Source organism: Anomaloglossus baeobatrachus, chromosome 2 (assembly GCF_048569485.1).
Source record: "Anomaloglossus baeobatrachus isolate aAnoBae1 chromosome 2, aAnoBae1.hap1, whole genome shotgun sequence".
Lineage (NCBI taxonomy): Eukaryota > Metazoa > Chordata > Amphibia > Anura > Aromobatidae > Anomaloglossus > Anomaloglossus baeobatrachus.
In genome coordinates this window covers 237,795,179-237,814,275 of record NC_134354.1, presented here as the reverse complement: position 1 = coordinate 237,814,275, position 19,097 = coordinate 237,795,179, and the positions used below count along the sequence as shown (strand labels likewise).

The window sequence follows — 19,097 nt, the reverse complement described above, 5'->3', positions numbered from 1 at the left end:
TGCATCCGACCTTTGATGATGTTCCACCATTACCGCCTGAGTAATATGAGACTCTGAGTGAAACCAACCCTGATAAATGAGCTAATTAGAGGACTACCGTCACGTTCCCCCTTCCTGAATAACGTGTGCCAGCGGAACATAGCCATGAGGACAGTCTAGAGAATACGGTCAGGATCTGGCTTCCTATGCATAGTCTGTTGGGTGGGGAGATTCATCCACAAGGGATGGGTTATCTCGTATGCGAGTGAGGTAACCATCGCCATTAGGACAGATCAATAGACTCGGGGAAAAGTAAGGAAAGACTTTTGGCTATCTCCAAAGGGGGGGAATGTTATGGACAATATTATGAACTATCAGGAGTATATGAGTTATATGAAGATATCCAAAAACTAGGATTTAAGATGGTGTTCGAACTGTACCACATCTATATCTGCATTTAGACATCACAAGACTCAGACAGTCTGGACTTTCATGTGACAAGTGAATCATGCTGACATAGCTTAATATACTGAGGAAGCAAGCACATTACAGTATATTGTATATCACAGAATAAGCTCTATGATACTTTATCCAATAGGAGACGTGTTACGTGTTCTTAGCTCCTAGCCAATAACTCCTTTTAAATGTTTGTCCAACTTCCGTATTAAATTAGTCTTACTTTCTATTCATATCCGAGTACGTCTCTGGTGTGTATAAAAGAATGGTATGCATGCTACCACAATTTACTCATAATTTGGACTGCAGACAGGGTTAAGGTAGATGCACGATTAGATTGCATCACTGTAAATTTATGGCCCACCTTGACACCCCCAACCTCGCACAATCAGATCAGGATCTCCCTCATCTGCTGAGTCTTCCATGCCCATCGACAGTTCATTCTCCATTTCTTCCTGGGCTCCTGCACCTTCCTTAACAGTTTGGCTGCTACCATGCACCCTTGTTAATCCCTCTCCCCCACCGTCCCATGCCTGCTGCCTTGGTGCTGCTGACCGTCCAAGTGATGGTCTGGCTCACTGATTTAGTGGTGCTCAAGAGAAATAAAGATCATATAGTAAAAAAAAACTCCAGCTCTCATTTATGATAAAAAAATATTTTTTTTGTTTATTTCATAATCAGAATATTATGACATTTCGGTTGATGCCTTCTTCATAACTGAAATATTACACAATGGAATACAGAAAAGAATACAATTAGTACCATGGATATATATTTTTGTATAATTTCATATCAATATCCAGATATATGCACATAATTTCATATAATCTAATTATTTACCTAGATGATGTATATAAAGATTCTAGGAATGTCAGACATGCTTGATATCAATTTATGTCTATGAAAATAATGCCCATATATTAGAAGGTAAAGAAAGTAAATAAAAAACAAACAATCATGAATGAATAGAACATACCTAATTGGAGCTCAATATAGTAAGAGGCTCCTTATAATTAAAGGCTCAAGTAATCTGGTAAATTTCAGATTATAGATATCTATGGGACATAATCAAATATGTGATTAGTAGAATACATAGGAACACACATCAATAATGTTCATGTTTACAACGCAGTTATATTACCTCTGTAGAGGAGATAATGTTGGCAATATGCTGTTATTTCCCAAAGGGGAGGTTGCAATAGTGCAGAATCGCTATGAAAGTGGCTGAAAGGAAGAAAAAGGAATTTTATACCTCACTTTTTATTATACTAGTGAGGAAATCAGGTTACAGCAAAAGACATTTAGTCCCATTAGAGTTGAGCGCGGTTTGTGGTTTGTGGTTCTCCAGTTCGCGGTTCGAGGGATTTTGGGGGGTGTTCTAGATAGAACTAGAACTCGAGCATTTTGCTAAAAGTTCGTCAGCTCGAGTTACGTTCGAGAACGGTTTGATCACTATAAATGTGGCTTTTCACAGTAAGGCTATGTGCACATGTTGCTATCTGCATGTGTCCTGCGTCTCCAGCACAATCCCTCTCCCTTTCCTACTCACCGATCACGGGCGTCTCGCTACCCGGCTGTGACAAATCTGTGGCGTCTTTTCCTCTTTAGAAAATGGCTGCCGCTTCATTAGTCAATTAGTTATTCCGTGCTTTCCCCGCCCACCGGCGCTTATGATTGGTTGCAGTCAGACACGCCCCCAAGCTGAGTGACAGCTGTCTCACTGCAACCAATCACAGCCACTGGTGGGCGGGTCTATAACATGCATTAAAATAAATAAATAAATAAATTAAAAAAAAAAATGCGGTTTCCCCCATATTTGATACCAGCCTGGATAAAGCCGCACGGCTGGAGGCTGGTATTGTCAGGATGGAGAGTGCCACGGTACGGGGAGCCCACCACCCTAACAATATGGCCCGCCCCGCTAGGTCTCATTGTAGTACAGTGAGCTTCCCACTATGACTTATGCTTCATATCTATGTGACGGTTCATTGACAAAGTACTCAAAGTAGTGAGTTTTTGGCCTCTACTTAGACATTGGTGACAAATCTTACAGATGACATGAGTTGGGTGATCCTTTGCAATGTTAAAAAAGGCCCAGGCTAGGCAAGGCTTAGAGCCCATGCGACCTGCAGAGCCACCATCACTTCTGCTCAGAGGCAGACTTGTGGATGAGGATGCAGTTGTTGACGTGCTTTCAGTACTCCGTCTCTGTCCAGGAAGGTGCAACCTAACCTCATCATCACTAGCATCTTCCTCCACCTTTCTGCTGACCTCATTGACTGGCTGACTGTGGGTTGACAGTAAGTGGGATCTACAACCTCATCATCACCCTGTGTGTTCTCACTCACCTCATCCTCAGAGCCAACCTCTTTCTGCCCTGTCCGAATAGTCGTTCCAATTAGGTATCTGAGTCTCATCGTCATCAGCATGTTCCTCATTGTCTCCACCAAGAGGAGTTATAATTTGGGAATGAGGGACTACATTATGCTCAGAACTTTCTTCATCTGGGCCTAAATCCGACTCACAAAGCTTCTGGGCATCAGTGCAGATCATTTCCTTGTCTGGACTCACTGCAGCTTTGGAGCAGACCTCTGATTCCCAGGCTATAGTGTGACTGAACAGCTCTGCAGACTCAACCATCTCTGTTACCCTATACTCAGGAGGGCGGGTGGAGACTTGAGAGCATGAAGGAAGCAAGTGCGATTGGGGTGACACCTCAGAGGACTGGAGTATTTGGGATGTGGAGGTTGAGGTGGAAGAGAAGCCACTTGATGGAGCACTTGAGATCCATTCAAGCACCTGCTCTTTTTGTGCCTCATCTACATTTGATAGCAATGGTCATGTCCGTAAGAAAGGGATCAAATCAGATTGTTCACGGAAAGAAGTAGACATCTTATTTTGGCTGGAAGATGGTCTTTCTTCAGCAGATGTTACTGTTGCTTTACCACCTACCCCATGGACACAAACTTTTTTCCCTTTCCAACACACCTGTTCCCCTTTCCACCAGCATCTGGCCTTTTGCAAGTCATTTTGTATGTGGATAAATTGCCAAATGTTTGTTGCAGTTAAAAATTGGCTACTACAGATGAAGATGTGGGGTAAGTTTCTTGACAGCAGTGCTACGCCACTGACAATCACACACTGATACTATGCCCAAAGGAATTGCCTGGACTTTTTGCAGTTAAAAATTGGCTAATAGAGATGGAAACAGGTGGTGTATCTTACTTTACAAGACTGCTACACTGCTGACTATCACACACTGATACTATGCCCAAAGGAATTGCCTGGACTTTTTGCAGTTAAAAATTGGCTACTAGAGATGGAGACAGGTGGTGTATCTTACTTTACAAGACTGCTACACCGCTAATTATCACACACTGATACTATGCCCAAAGGATTTGCCTGGACTTTTTGCAATTAAAAATTGGCTAATAGAGATGGAAACAGGTGATGTATATTACTTTGCAGGACTGCTTCAACTCTGACTATCACACACTGATACTATGCCCAAGGGATTGCCTGGACTAGCTGTAGTTAAAAATTGGTTACTAGAGATGGAGACAGGTGGTGTATCTTACTTTACAAGACTGCTACACTGCTGTCTATCACACACTGATACTATACCCAAAGGAATTGCCTGGACTTTTTGCAGTTAAAAATTGGCTAATAGAGATGGAAACAGGTGGTGTATCTTACTTTACAAGACTGCTACACCGCTAATTATCACACACTGATACTATGGCCAAAGGAATTGCCTGGACTTTTTGCAGTTAAAAATTGGCTAGTAGAGATGGAGACAAGTGGTGTATCTTACTTTACAAGACTGCTACACCACTGACTATCACACACTGATACTATGCCCAAAGGAATTGCCTGGACTTTTTGCAGTTAAAAATTGGCTAATAGAGATGGAGACAGGTGGTGTATCTTACTTTACAAGACTGCTACACCGCTGACCATCACACACTGATGCTATGCCCAAAGAAATTGCCTGAGCTGATTTGGACAGATGCTGTGAAAAACACTTGCACAGCACTGGCACAGACCTGCCTAGCAAAAATTGCTATGAACTGTTCTAATCTAGCCCTGAAAAGGGCTGAAATTACAGCTAGTCCCTACTCCCTAAACCGATGTCTCGATTGCACTTTATAGTGCCCACAGCAGCAGCAGCGGGAGCATTGACTGACACACAACCGCAGCACTGAAATAATGGCGGCGATGGGGAAAATGGCCGGGTCTTATAGGGCAAGGACATGTGACATAGACAGCCAATGACACATGCCCTTGCTTGTCTGGCAAAAATGCACTTTGCTGTGTGTGTGTCTGTGATTGGCTGACAGCCTGGCCTGCCACACTGGAAGCGCGGTTAGGAAAAAAAAATGGCGATCGCCATTCTTTCAGCACTCAGCAGCACTGATCTAAACCCCGTCCCCCCCACACACTATACGCTGAATTTGGATAATATTATTATTAACATTGAATGACAGTATTACTGTGAAAAGCCAGCTAGTAACTAGCTACACTTTTGGTGATCGAACCGTTATCGAACGGTAACTCGAACTGTCGAATGTGAAGCTAATCGTTCCAGTTTGTTGAACGACTTGAGCATCGCCAAAAACAGGTCAAATTTGAGATTGGCGAACAGTTTGATTTGAACACCGCTCATCTTTACTCCTTATCACGGTCACCTGCTTCTCTTTTTCAGTTGTTCCCTCTTTTCCTATGTTATCCCATGTGATAGTTTCCCTCTCTTCAGGATGCTAACATCATGCGGCTGTGCTGCAACTGAGAACTAAAGTCTATTTGTCTCTGTCACAGGCTGGGACCTATCTGAATTCTAAGAGGGAGTCCTTTCCCTAGGGCTTGGCTCCTCTTCCTATAGGCTAATCCCTAGCTTAACTGTTTTAAGTAAGTTACCAGGCAACCTATCTTATCAAAACATCCTACATAACATTTGTCCTATATTCTTATAATGTCAGGCTACTAGATGGTGACGTTTACTTGCAGACACTATACATCATACTACATTGCTTAATCAGCACTGCAATACTTTACACTACATCTTATGCATTCCTCTACCTACCATTACTTTCCTATACAACATTACTTAATGTTTTATCCCATGTATATACTTAAGAACATTTTTGGTGTCTTCAGGGGTAGGAACTCTTCCACCATCTTACCTTCTTCCCTTTTCTAATATGGCCATCCCGACCATATTTGGACCTGTAAGACACCAAACATCAGCCATGCATAAACACTTTAAATGACACTCTCCATTCCAAAGATGAAGAGGGGTTTTTCTTCATCTCTTTTGGATTGGTACAACCCCAGTCCCACTGGGTTAGGACCCCGGAACAAGTGTAGAAAGTTCTTCTATAGAAGAATGCCATAGGCTATAGTTTAGCTCTTTGATCTAGCACAAGATGAGCGCACAGTTCTTAAACATTTCACTACAGGCCAAATTCCCAAAGGCTTCGACGAGGCAGTCCTTTCTTGTATAAAGGGCAAAGCTCAAACCATGGACCCGGAAGGCAAATCAGGTCATCCATTTCCAGACCTCCATTCCCTCTCAACAACAGTTAACCTATCCTCAACCTGAGGAGAGTGACAGGCTTCCACCATACACTTCCCAAACATTGGCCCATACGGCACAACTCACATTTACCCTGCACGCTACGCTGAATGCTTAAACCGGGGATTATGTGTAAATCTCTGAAAAATGTGATTCAGGCAAAACTCCTAATGAAAAATTCACTGTAATGAGAGAGAGGGAGTCTATTGAACTATTGAACTATTGTCTGGCATCCTGCGGTGTCTATCTTTTTAAGCATATTCATAAGTGTACACAAAAGTGCAGTCAACAACAGTTTTATTAACTTTTGAAAAGACCAACAGCGCTGAACAGAGGCCAAACGGAGTCTGAAGTAACTCTGCTGCCTCATTATAGTGAATGGATCCATTGAGGGTTTCATCTGAATCACTTATTTCTGTAGATGGAAACACTGATGTAAGTGCTCAGCGTAGAGCACAGGATAAATGTGAACTGATCCAAAATATTCTACATCCCAAATTGCCACTAAAAAGCATTCAAGTCAACCCGCAAAAAAACAGTCCCCCTATATGTCCATCATCTGTTAATGGGGGCTTCCACGTTACTGGTAGCATAAAGGCTTTGCAAAAGCACTAGGGCTTTCCCCTTCAAAAAAATATCCAGCAACATCTGCACATTCAAATGCCTTCCTCCCTTCTCAGCCAATGTGGCTAAACTGATGTTAATGTCTACATGTTTAGCAGTGTTGTAGAGAGGAGAGCCTGCTTAATTTATGAGCTGCAGGTCTCCAGTAGCACAAGCCGGGTACAAGGTATGGAAACTCGTACAATGTCCTGGGCATGACAAACACTTATTTGAAATTTTTAATTCTGCAGCATTCACTGTGTTTGACGTCATGGGTATTTTTCAGAGACTAAATCATTACTACACCCGTATATGAACTCCCAGTGGGGTGTAATTTCCAAAATTTGGGTAACTTGAGATGGTTTCTTCTATTTTGGCACTAAGGGGCTCTCTTTTATTCCAAATTCAGTTAAGAGCAATAAAATTCTCCATCATGATGAAAAACGCATCACAGGGTGTGCAAGGTGGACGCGTTTCAGACAAAAAACTAGTCCTTAATCTGAGACTGAATTTGTAATAAAGGAAATTTAATTTTAAACCAAGTTTTTTTATCTGGATGCTGGATATTTTTCCACAATACGTCTTGCTGCAGAGGGATCCTGCTACTTCTTCCGTGCACCAATCAAGTAATTAGTGGTCTCCATTTTGGGTGAGCTGGACTTTTTCTACTTACTGCTCTGGAAATGGAGTCTGCAAACTATTCTAGGAAAATTTGTGTTCCAAAAATGAAATGGCGCTCCTTCCCTCCCAAGCCCTGCTGTGTGGCCAAACAATACTTAATTGTCACATGTTGGACATTGCCACATTCTGGAGAATTGTGCCATATACAGAGGCAGGAAGGATTTTTTGTCCTAACATAGGACAATTAACATCTGCCATTTGTCTTCCTCTGGATCAACATGCTAGGTTAACTCCATGGACTTGTGTCCTCCATTAATCCTACTACTGAGAAGCTAGATGTTTATTAGCAACATTCTTCAATAATAAAAAAAAGCTGTAAATTATTATTTTTTTTTCCTTCTTTTAGTATCAACGTGAACAATCAGAACTCTCTCATTCCTGCTATTTTGTCAGTTTGTGTTGCTGTCCTGGTGGCAGGTGCTCTTTTCTTTATCATTAGAGTTAGAAGAAAGAAGAATTCAGGCACGTATGAGCAACAAATATGTATGGTGCAGATATTATCATGTACAATGTGTTCAGACATTTTACTCGTAACCCAGTGACTGTCTTAGGTACAGTGTTTTTGAATGGTGAAGAAAAAATATGATGCTCCCAGTTATTTCCTGGTTATTTCTGGCAAATTGAAAAAATGACAAATTCTTATCCCCCATCCTTCAGTATCTATTGGACATTCTCCATACACATTAGATTGTCAGCAGAATTTGAGAAAAACAGATGGATCTGCAAATATTAAAGCCTTTTACCATTTCAGCCTTACCATAAATAAGAATGCATATGGAAATAATTGTAAAAATGCATCAGCCAGAGGAGCTGGTGCTTGCTTTGCTATACTGTTTTCCATAAATCCTATTCACTTATATAGAAGATTTGGAAACAAGCACAAATATTCCCTTCTTAGTTAAGAACTAGTAATCTAATTTGTATGGGAAGTCAAAACATTGATTCAAAATTTTATTGTCTGATCAATATTTAGACTTATCACATTTTGAAAACTAATTAAGGATGGATAACAACATGTTTATATGTCTCTACATGGTATAGGTGTAGAGCAGTTAAAAACACCGGACACTTTAGCATGCAATTTTTTAGCATATGCTTCTATTGTGTATGTACAATGAGACTACATGATTGCAGTGCACATACACGAGATTTTAAAGGATTTTCCTCAAATTGCTATGGTACAGCACCTCCTATTTCAAAGGAATTTGTTTGTAGTGAGTGAAACTCTTCAACTTATATGCAATATGCTATATAAATGGGGAATGTTCACATTACACATACAGTACAGACCAAAAGTTTGAACACACCTCCTCATTCAAAGAGTTTTCTTTATTTTCATGACTCGGAAAATTGTGGATTCACCTTGAAGGCATCAAAACTATGAATTAACACATGTGGAATGAAATACTTAACAAAAAAGTGTGAAACAACCGAAAATATGTCTTATATCCTAGGTTCTTCAAAGTAGCCACCTTTTGCTTTGATTACTGCTTTGCACACTCTTGACATTTTCTTGATGAGCTTCAAGAGGTAGTCACCGTAAATGGTTTTCACTTCACAGGTGTGCTCTGTCAGGTTTAATAAGTGGGACTTCTTGCCTTATAAATGGGGTTGGGACCATCAGTTGTGTTGTGCAGAAGTCTGGTGGATACAAAGCTGATAGTCCTACTGAATAGGCTGTTAGAATTTGTATTATGGCAAAAAAAAAGCAGCCAAGTAAAGAAAAACGAGTGGCCATCATTACTTTAAGAATTAAAGGTCAGTCAGTCTGAAAAATTGGGAAAACTTTGAAAGTGTCCCCAAGTGCAGTGGCAAAAACCATCAAACGCTACAAAGAAACTGGCTCACATGAGGACCGCCCCAGGAAAGGAAGACCAAGGGTTACCTCTGCAGCGGAGGATAAGTTTATCCAAGTCAACTGCCTCAGAGATCGCAGGTTAACAGTAGCTCAGATTAGAGACCAGGTCAACGCCACACAGAGGTCTAGCAGCAGACACATCTCTAGAACAACTGTTAAGAGGAGACTTTGTGCAGCAGGCCTTCATGGTAAAATAGCTGCTAGGAAACCACTGTTAAGGACAGTCAACAAGCAGAAGAGACTTGTTTGGGCTAAATAACACAAGGAATGGACATTAGACCAGTGGAAATCTTTGCTTTGGTCTGATGAGTCCAAATTTGAGATCTTTGGATCCAACCACCGTGTCTTTGTGCGACGCAGAAAAGGTGAACGGATGGAGTCTACATGCCTGGTTCCCACCATGAAGCATGGAGGAGGAGGTGTGATGGTGTGGTGGTGCTTTTCTGGTGACACTGTTGGGGATTTATTCAAATTTGAAGGCATACTAAACCAGCATGGCTACCACAGCATCTTGCAGCGGCATGCTATTCCATCCGGTTTGCGTTTAGTTGGAGCATCATTTAATTTTCAACAGGACAATGACCCCAAACACACCTCCAGGCTGTGTAAGGGCTATTTGACTAAGAAGGAGAGTGATGGGGTGCTACGCCAGATGACCTGGCCTCCACAGTCACCAGACCAGAATCCAATCGAGATGGTTTGGGGTGAGCTGGACCGCAGAGTGAAGGCAAAAGGGCCATTAAATGATAAGCATCTCTTAGAACTCCTTCAAGACTGTTGGAAGACCATTTCCGGTGACTACCTGTTGAAGCTCATCAAGAGAATTCCAAGAGTGTACAAAGCAGTAATCAAAGCAAAAGGTGGCTACTTTGAAGAACCTAGAATATAAAACATATTTTCAGTTGTTTCACACTATTTTGTTACATATTGCATTCCACATGTGTTAATTCATAGTTTTGATGCCTTCAATGTGAATCTACAACTTTCAGAGTCACAAAAATAAAGAAAACTCTTTGAATGAGGAGGTGTGTCCAAACTTTTACTCTGTACTGTATATCAACACAAAGGCGACCTATTTTTAAAAAAGCTAGACATTTTTTAGCTATTATTATATCTTAATCTATTCATGTGATACAGCAACATTGCAGTGATAAGCATCTCTCATGAAAGAGAAACTTTGCTCTCTTCACATCTACTACTGTGTTGCTGTGATGATAGGGTTGGTATGTAGTGAACTGAATTTGAGTCAAATTTCCTTAAATTCAGCATCTCAAGCAAATTCAGTTTGCAATTTAATTTGCCTCAGACACAATGCCCTAAACCATTTCACACACAGTTGAAGAGTCATAGAGTTGGCTAAAGATGATAGGTCGATCAGGTGGTCTTCCTCCTAATGTCCTACAACTATCACTTTACATAGTCTAGCACATCGAAGCATGGAGGGTGCTCAAAGCCAGTATAAAAAATGGGGCCAGTCATGTAGTGTCGCTTTATGGTTTTACAGCATAGGGATAGAGGTCAGAGCATATTAGCTCATTCTACAGTTGCATAGATAAAGACACTAATGCTAAAGAACATTTTGTTACATCTCTCTATATCTCTGTCCTCTCCCCCAAAAAGCTATATCAACAATAAATGAGATTGGATACCCTGTTGGGGTATGGTAAAATGTTCAATGCTGTTCCAAGGTTATACTTGAGATTCACTGTGATTCGATTCCAAATCGAAAAAATTTCATGAGGTTGGATTCTTTGATAGAACAAAGTATAATAGCACACTTTGGTCCAGGCATCTATTGTTGTGTCTTTCCTTCAGTAGAATCAATGCCAAGTCTACTTTGCAATTTTGTATTTAGATAGTGAAAAATGTAAGGTTGCTAAGGATGATTGTATTCAGACTACAATCTGAACCTACTTGACCATGGTTGATATTTTATTTGTTTCCATTTGCAGATTTGGTTTCTGTCGGAAGCTACAGAACTAATATAAGTATGACCGACCTGGATAATGTTATAGGCAAGGAAAACCCTGCCGTAATTGATACACAGGAAACTAATGTCAGCCACCCAAAAGGTAAAGAATTTAGTTGAAAACCTAAGAATCCCATATATGTGCAATCATGTTCTTCTTTATTAATTCTGACTCAATATATTTTAGATGGAGAAAAGAACAAGAAAAAGGTAATGACAAACGCTAAGATTTTAGAAAAATATTGAATATAATTTCAGCCAGGCCACTCCTATGCGAATGGTCTTTACTTTGTCCATGCATGGGCTTGGTGTACATGTTTTTGTTACAATTTAGGAAGTACATGACATATCACATGAAATCTTATGTAATAGCTTCCTGCATAGACATACTGTTTAAGAAATGTCAAGCTGGCAATAGTGGAGAGAATCTGAATCAGCACTAGCCAACCTGACTATTATTATGTAATCACTTTTACTTAATAAGCTAGTGCAAGTTATACTAATGTTATGTCAGGGAATTGCTAGGTAAACATTTGCTTAACAGTGGCATACAGAGGGTATGGAAAGTATTCACACCCCTTTAAATTTTTCACTCTTTGTTTCATTGCAGCTATTTGGTAAATTCAAAAAAGTTATTTTATTTTCTCATTAATGTACACTCTGTACCCCATCTTGACAGAAAAAAAACAGAAATTTATTAAGCAAGACAAACTGAAAAATTACATGGTCATAAGAGTTCATAACCTTTGCTGAGTACTGAGTAGAAGCACCCTTTTGAGCTAGTACAGCCATGAATCTTCTAGGGAATAATGCAATAAGTTTTTCACACCTAGATTTGGGGATCCTCAGCCATTCTTCCTTGCAGATCCCTCTCCAGTTCCATCAGGTTGGATGGTGATCGTTGGTGGACAGCCGTTTTCAGGTCTCCCCAGAGATGCTCAATTGGGTTTAGGTCAGGGCAAGGGCTAAGCCAGTCAAGAATGGTCACAGAGTGTTTCTGATCCACTCCTTTGTTATTTTAGCTGTGTGCCTAGAGTCATTGTCTTGTTGGAAGGTGAACCTTTAGCCAAGTCTGAAGTACAGAGCACTCTGGAAGAGGTTTTCTTCCAGAATATCTCCGTACTTGGCCGCATTCATCTTTCCTTCAATTGCAACCAGTCATCCTGCCCCTGCAGCTGAAAAACACCCCCATAGCATGATGCTGCCATCACCATGTTTCACTGTTGGGATTGTATTCGGAAGGTGATCAGCAGTGCCTGGTTTTCTCCACCTATACCACTTAGAATTATCACTAAAAAGTTCTATCTACATCACATAAGACCAGAGAATCTTATTTCTCATAGTCTGGGTGTCTGTCATGTGTTTTTTTGCAAACTCTATGCAGGCTTTCATATGTCTTGCACTGAGGAGAGTCTTCCGTCATGCCACTCTACCATAAAGTCCCGACTTGTGGAGGACAGCAGTGATAGTTGACTTTGTGGTACTTTCTCCCATCGCCCTTCTACATTTCTGGAGATCAGCCACTGTGATCTTTGGGTTATTCTTTACCTTTTTCACCAAGGTTCTTCTTCCACTATTACTCAGTTTGGCTGGACAGCCAGATCTAGGAAGAGTTCTGGTGGTCCCAAACCTTCCATTTAAGGATTATGGTGGCCGCTGTGCTCTTAGGAACCATGAGTACTTCATAAATTCTTTTGTAACCTTGGCTAGATCTGTACCTTGCCACAATTATGTCTCTGAGCTCCTTGGGCAGTTCCTTTGACCTCATGATTCTCATTTCGTCTGACATGCACTGTGAACTGTGAGGTCTTATATAGACAGGTGTGTGCCTTTCCAAATCAAGTCCTATCAGTTTAATTTAACACAGCTGGACTCTAATGAAAGAGTAGAACCATCTCAAGGAGGATCACAAGGAAATGGACAGCATGTGACTTAGGGTACCGTCACACATTAGCGATGCTCCAGTGATCCCACCAGCGATATGACATGGTCATACATGGTCGCTGGTGAGCTGTCAATCAGGCAGATCTCACCAGCGACCAGTGACCAACCCCCAGCCACCAGCTACGCGTGGAAGCGATGCTGCGCTTGGTAACTAAGGTAAATATTGGGTAACCAAGCAAAGCCCTTTGCTTGGTTACCCGATATTTACCTTGGTTACCAGCACACACCGCTTAGCACTGGCTCCCTGCACTCATAGCCAGAGTACACATCGGGTTAATAAGTAAACCACTTTGCTTATTTACCCAATGTGTACTCTGGGTACGTGTGCAGGGAGCCGGCACTGGCAGCGTGAGAGCGGCGGACGCTGGTAACCAAGGTAAATATCGGGTAACCAAGCTAAGCCCTTCGCTTGGTTACCCGATATTTACCTTAGTTACCAGCGTCCCCCAACTGTCAGAAGCCAGCTCCCTGCTGCCTGCACATTCAGATCGTTGCTCTCTCGCTGTCAAACACAGCAATGTGTGCTTCACAGTAGGAGAGCAGCGTCCAAAAAATGAACCAGAGCAGTGTGTAACGAGCAGCGATTTCACAACAGGGGCCAGATCGCTGCTCAGTGCCACACACAGCGAGATCGCTAATGAGGTCACTGGTGCGTCACAAAAACAGTGACTGAGCAGCGATCTCGCTAGCGATCTCGCTATGTGAGAAGTACCCTTTAAATATGAGTGTCTGAGCAAAGGGTGTGAATACCTATGACCATGTGATATTTCAATTTTTCTTGTTTAATAAATTTGCAAATATTTCTACATTTCTATTTTTTTCTGGCAAAATGGGGTGCAGAGTGTACATTAATGAGAAAAAATTAACTTTTTTGAATTTACCAAATGGCTGCAATGAAACAAAAAGGGAAAAATTTAAAGGGGTCTGAATACTTTCCGTAACCACTGTACCTAGAAGAAGAGAGACTCGCAGAACTAAAGCTCTATGTGGAACCAAATTTCGGGCTTTGTCCACTTGGCAGGTGGGTGACATTTTACTCTCCATGTTGTTTATATGGAGTGCGAGTGCATCTCTCCAGTAAGCGGGAATCGTTTGTGTATCGCCTTGTACCGGGGACATGCTCTGGCACGCGGTCGGGTTCCCGGTCTGCTTCCCCGTTCCGTTATAAACCGGCTGCCACAGCCAGTCGATAACGGAGATCACCGTTGCTATAGCAACGCGCTTGTCAGTGGTGATGTCACCGCTTACAAGCAGCAGCTCGGGGAATAGCACCGCCTTCTTCCTATGAAGCGCTGATGTAGTAGAGCTGCATGTGTTGAAGGAGAAAGAAGACAGAAGAGCCGGATTGTGGAGGGATGCGAGGGAGTAATAAACATGGAGTCTCTAATGTGTCTGTGTATTTATTTCTATTAAAGTATTTTTTCTCTGTGTGGTGTCTTTTTTTAACCCTTTATTGGAGATTATTAATGGCTGGGACAAACTTGCCTGACATTAAGAATCTCTGGCTTAATACTAGCTAGTAAAACAAAGCCAGTATTAACCCTTATTACCCAGCAAGCCACCGTCACCAGGGCTGTTGGAAGAGTTGGATACAGCGCCAGATGATGGTGCTTCTATGAATGCACCATTTTCTGGGGCACCTGCGGATTGCAATTTGCAGCAGAGGCGCCCAGAAACCTCGGGCTAACCTGTGCTGCGGATTACAATCCCCAGCTGCCTAGTTGTACCTGGCTGGACACAAAAATATGGCGAAGCCAACGTCATTTGTTTTTTAATTATTTCATGAAATAAGTGAAATATGTAATGCTGCCACCAGGGGGAGCCAGAGCTCTGTAGCAGACGACACTACACAGAGCAATGGGAACCAGGAAGGAAATGCACAGTGTTCTCATGCATTGCCTAATCAGCACAGCTGAGAGGCAGAGCTGCAGAGCATGCAAGGAATAGTCAGACAGGCTGGGTCAAACACCGTACGGGCAGAAGCAGGACCGGACGGACGAGCAAAAGTGGAGTCAAAGTCAGGCCAAGGTCAGTACCGGAGGAAGCAACAGAGTGGGGAATAGGAGGGGGGACACAGGACAGGAGGGACGACCAGGGGACAGAACACAGACAAGGGCACGGGGGCACAGGAACAGACAGATCAGGATATCACTCACAGGACCAGCAATCACAGGCAAAGCAGAGCTAAGCTTATAGCCGACGCTGGTTCACTGGAAGTGTCAGCTTTTAAGTCATCCAGGGGCCGGAAGTGAGGCCTGAGAGAAGGCTCCGCCCCCTAACCATGTGGATAGAGAGGCGAATCATGACAGTACCCCCTCCTCAAGGGGGGGCCACCTGACCCCCAGGCTTCCCAGGATACTTCCGGTGGAAAGCCGCAATTAACCGATCGGCCCGCATGGAGCGAGCCGGCACCCAGGACCGGTCCTCCGGACCGTAACCCTTCCAATGAATCAGATACTGGAGAGAACTACGAACCCAACGAGAGTCGATAATACGCTGAACTTCGTACTCCTCCTCACCGTCCACCAGTATCGGAGCCGGAGGGGTCTGAGAATCCACCACCAAAGGGACAAATGGCTTAAGCTAGGAGGTATGAAATACATTGGGAATACGCAAGGTCTGGGGCAGTGCCACCGGGTTGATCACTTCGATGATCTCATAGGGACCTATAAACTTAGGACCCAACTTAGCAGACGGAACCCTGAGCCTGATATTTCGAGTGGACAGCCACACTTTGTCCCCCACCTGAAAGGGGGGTCCCAGAGAACGGCGTTTGTCCGCTTGGCATTTCTGGGACTGTTGGGCTGTCACGATGCACCGCCGTACCTCCTTCCACACCTCCCCCAGGTCCATGGTCTTTCAGGAACAGGTAATGGAACCAGTTCCCCGGCCGGCCGGTTACGACATACCTTAGCACGGGCACATGTAGCACAGTCAGACACAAACCGAGCAACATCTGAGTGAAGAGACGGCCACCAAAACAGTCGAGCAACAGCCTTGCGAGTGGCTGTAACTCCAGGATGGCCACTAAGTACGGACTCATGGAACTCTTGAAGTACTCGTAACCGGAGGTGCAAAGGGACAAACAGTTTAGTGTCTGGAGCGGAAGATGGTGCTGAGGACTGGGCCTCCCTGACCTCAGCCTCTACTAACTCGGACGACAAGGCAGCGACCACCACCCCTCGTGGAAGAATGGAGGAAGGAGGCTCTGAAGGTGACACCGGGTCCAAACTACGAGACAGTGCATCTGCCCTCACATTTTTAGACCCCGGCCGAAAAGTAATACAAAAATGAAATCTAGAAAAGAAAAGAGCCCACCTCGCTTGTCGAGGCGTCAATCTCTTGGCGGACTCGATATACGCGAGGTTTTTATGATCAGTGATGACAGTAACACGGTGAACAGCACCCTCCAAAAAATGCCTCCATTCTTCGAATGCCAACTTTACCGCCAATAATTCACGGTTACCCACATCATAGTTCCTCTCAGCTGGAGTGAATTTCTTGGAGAAGAACGCACATGGTCGCAGATTAGTCAGAGTAGCAGGGCCCTGAGAGAGAACAGCTCCCACCCCCACCTCTGAGGCGTCCACCTCAACAACAAACGGCGCCTCGAGGTCAGGCTGTACCAGGACTGGGGCGTACATGAACCGGTCCTTTAACTCAAGAAAGGCCTGGACAGCCGTTTGCGACCAGTTCTGCAGATCCGCCCCTTTCCGTGTAAGATCAGTCAATGGCTTGGCAATTTGAGAAAACCCCTTAATGAACCTTCGATAATAATTAGCGAAACCCAAAAAGCATTGTAGCGCCTTGATATCCCTGGGTTGCACCCAATCCACGATAGCCTGCACCTTTCCCAGGTCCATTTTAAACCCATCACGAGAAAAGAGTAACCCAAGAAAGGCTATTTCCCGAACAGAGAAAACACATTTTTCAAGCTTGGCAAACAGATGGTTATCACGTAATCTCTGTAATACTGAGCGAACATGCATAATATGCGTATCTCTATCAGCAGATTAAATCAAAATGTCATCGAGATAGATGACCATAAAACGACCAAGAAAATCAGAGAAGATATCGTTGATGAAATTTTGAAACACCGCAGGGGCATTTGTTAGACCAAAAGGCATCACCAAATTCTCGAATAACCCCTCTGACGTCAGAATAGGAGGGGGGACACAGGACAGGAGGGACGACCAGGGGACAGAACACAGACAAGGGCACGAGGGCACAGGAACAGACAGATCAGGATATCACTCACAGGACCAGCAATCACAGGCAAAGCAGAGCTAAGCTTATAGCCGGCGCTGGTTCACTGGAAGTGTCAGCTTTTAAGGCATCCAGGGGCCGGAAGTGAGGCCTGAGAGAAGGCTCCGCCCCCTTGCCATGTGGATAGGGATGCGAATCATGACAAAATAATTAAAAAAAATGGGCTTCCCTATATTTTTAGTTCCCAGCCGGGTACAAATAGGCAGCTGGGGGTTGGGGGCAGTCTGTACCTGCCTGCTGTACCTGGCTAGCATACAAAAATATGGCAAAGCCCACATCATTTTTTGGTGGGCAAAAAACTCCTGCATACAGTCCTGGATGGAGTATGCTGAGCCTTGTAGTTCTGCAGCTGCTGTCTGCTCTCCTGCATACACTAGTGAATGGAGCATGCTGAGCCTTGCCGTTCTGCAGCTGCTGTCTGCTCTCCTCCATACAGACAGACAGCACCTGCAGAACTACAAGGCTCAGCATACTCCATCCAGGACTGTATGCATGACTTATTGCCCCCCAAAAAATTATTTGGGCTTCGCCATATTTTTGTATGCTAGCCAGGTATAGCAGGCAGCTACGGGCTGTCCCCAACCCCCAGCTGCCTATTTGTACCCGGCTGGGAACCAAAAATATAGGGAAGCCCTTTTTTTATTAAATATTTCATGAATTTCATGAAATAATTTAAAAACAAATGATGTGGGCTTTGCCATATTTTTGTATGCTAGCCAGGTACAGCAGGCACCTACAGGCTGCCCCCAACCCCCAGCTACCTATTTGTACCTGTCTGGGAACCAAAAATATAGGGAAGCCCTTTTTTTATTATTTCATGAAATAATTAAAAGACAAATGACGTGGTCTTCGCTATATTTTTGTGTCCAGCCAGGTACAACTAGCAGCTGGGGATTGGAATCCACAGCACAGGTTGCCCTGAGCTTTCTGGGCCCCTCTGCTGCGAATTGCAGTCCGCAGCCGCCCAGAAAATGGCGCTTTCATAGAAGCGCCATCATCTGGCGCTGTATCCAACTCTTCCAACAGCCCTGGTGACGGTTGGCTTGCTGGGTAATAATGGGGTTAGGGCTAGCTGTATATTATCAACTGGCCCAAAGCCCGAAATTTATGGTGGCATGCCAATATTAGACATGGCCACCATGAATTTCTAGTACCGATAAAAAGAACCACAACACACAGAAAAATATTTTTATTATAAATAAAACACAACACAATTAGTGACTCCATCTTTATTGAAATAAATTACCACCCCCGCAGTAATCCTGGGTCAAGGGTCCCGTGTTACGAGGGGGACCCGGGGAAGCGTGCCAAGATGGGAAATGGACTGCTTCCGCCGGTCAAGGTCCACTGTGCGGTGTAAGGGACCGCCGCTATGGTGGGTGAAGAGTGAGCGGGTTGCTGCTAGCGATCGTCTGGAATGTCACAGACGATCTATGTACACCGATCTGCCCTAACCCGTGAGGGTTGTATGGCACAGATCTCACGGCTCGGTGTACCTGTTGCACGGGGAAGCACAGAGGTGCCCATGCACGTGTGCCAGTGGAAGTCACGAGAATATGGCACGAGGGTAGCACAGAGGTGCCCACGCACGTGTGCTTTCAATAACCAGGTGAGTCCAAAGGAGACTTGAGGAGCTCACCTGGGGCAGGAACACGGCCTGTTGACGGGGGTACTGCCGGAGCAGCAAGGCAGGAACACGGCCTGCAAACGAGGTACTGCCGGAGCAGCAAGGGCCAAGCCCACTAGAGACAGTAATGCCTGAGCAG

The 19,097-nt window shown here is 43.8% G+C and overlaps 1 protein-coding gene across 1 annotated transcript in view; it reads left to right on the top strand.

Annotated features, from left to right (window-relative positions):
* The window catches only part of LOC142291287 (polymeric immunoglobulin receptor-like), a 242,615-nt gene that overhangs the window by 210,104 nt on the left and 13,414 nt on the right, over window positions 1-19,097 (top strand). The window contains exons 8-10 of the mRNA XM_075335711.1: window positions 7,641-7,756; window positions 11,105-11,224; window positions 11,309-11,331. Coding sequence (XP_075191826.1) covers window positions 7,641-7,756; window positions 11,105-11,224; window positions 11,309-11,331 — 259 coding nt within the window. The remainder of the gene's footprint in view (window positions 1-7,640; window positions 7,757-11,104; window positions 11,225-11,308; window positions 11,332-19,097) is intronic.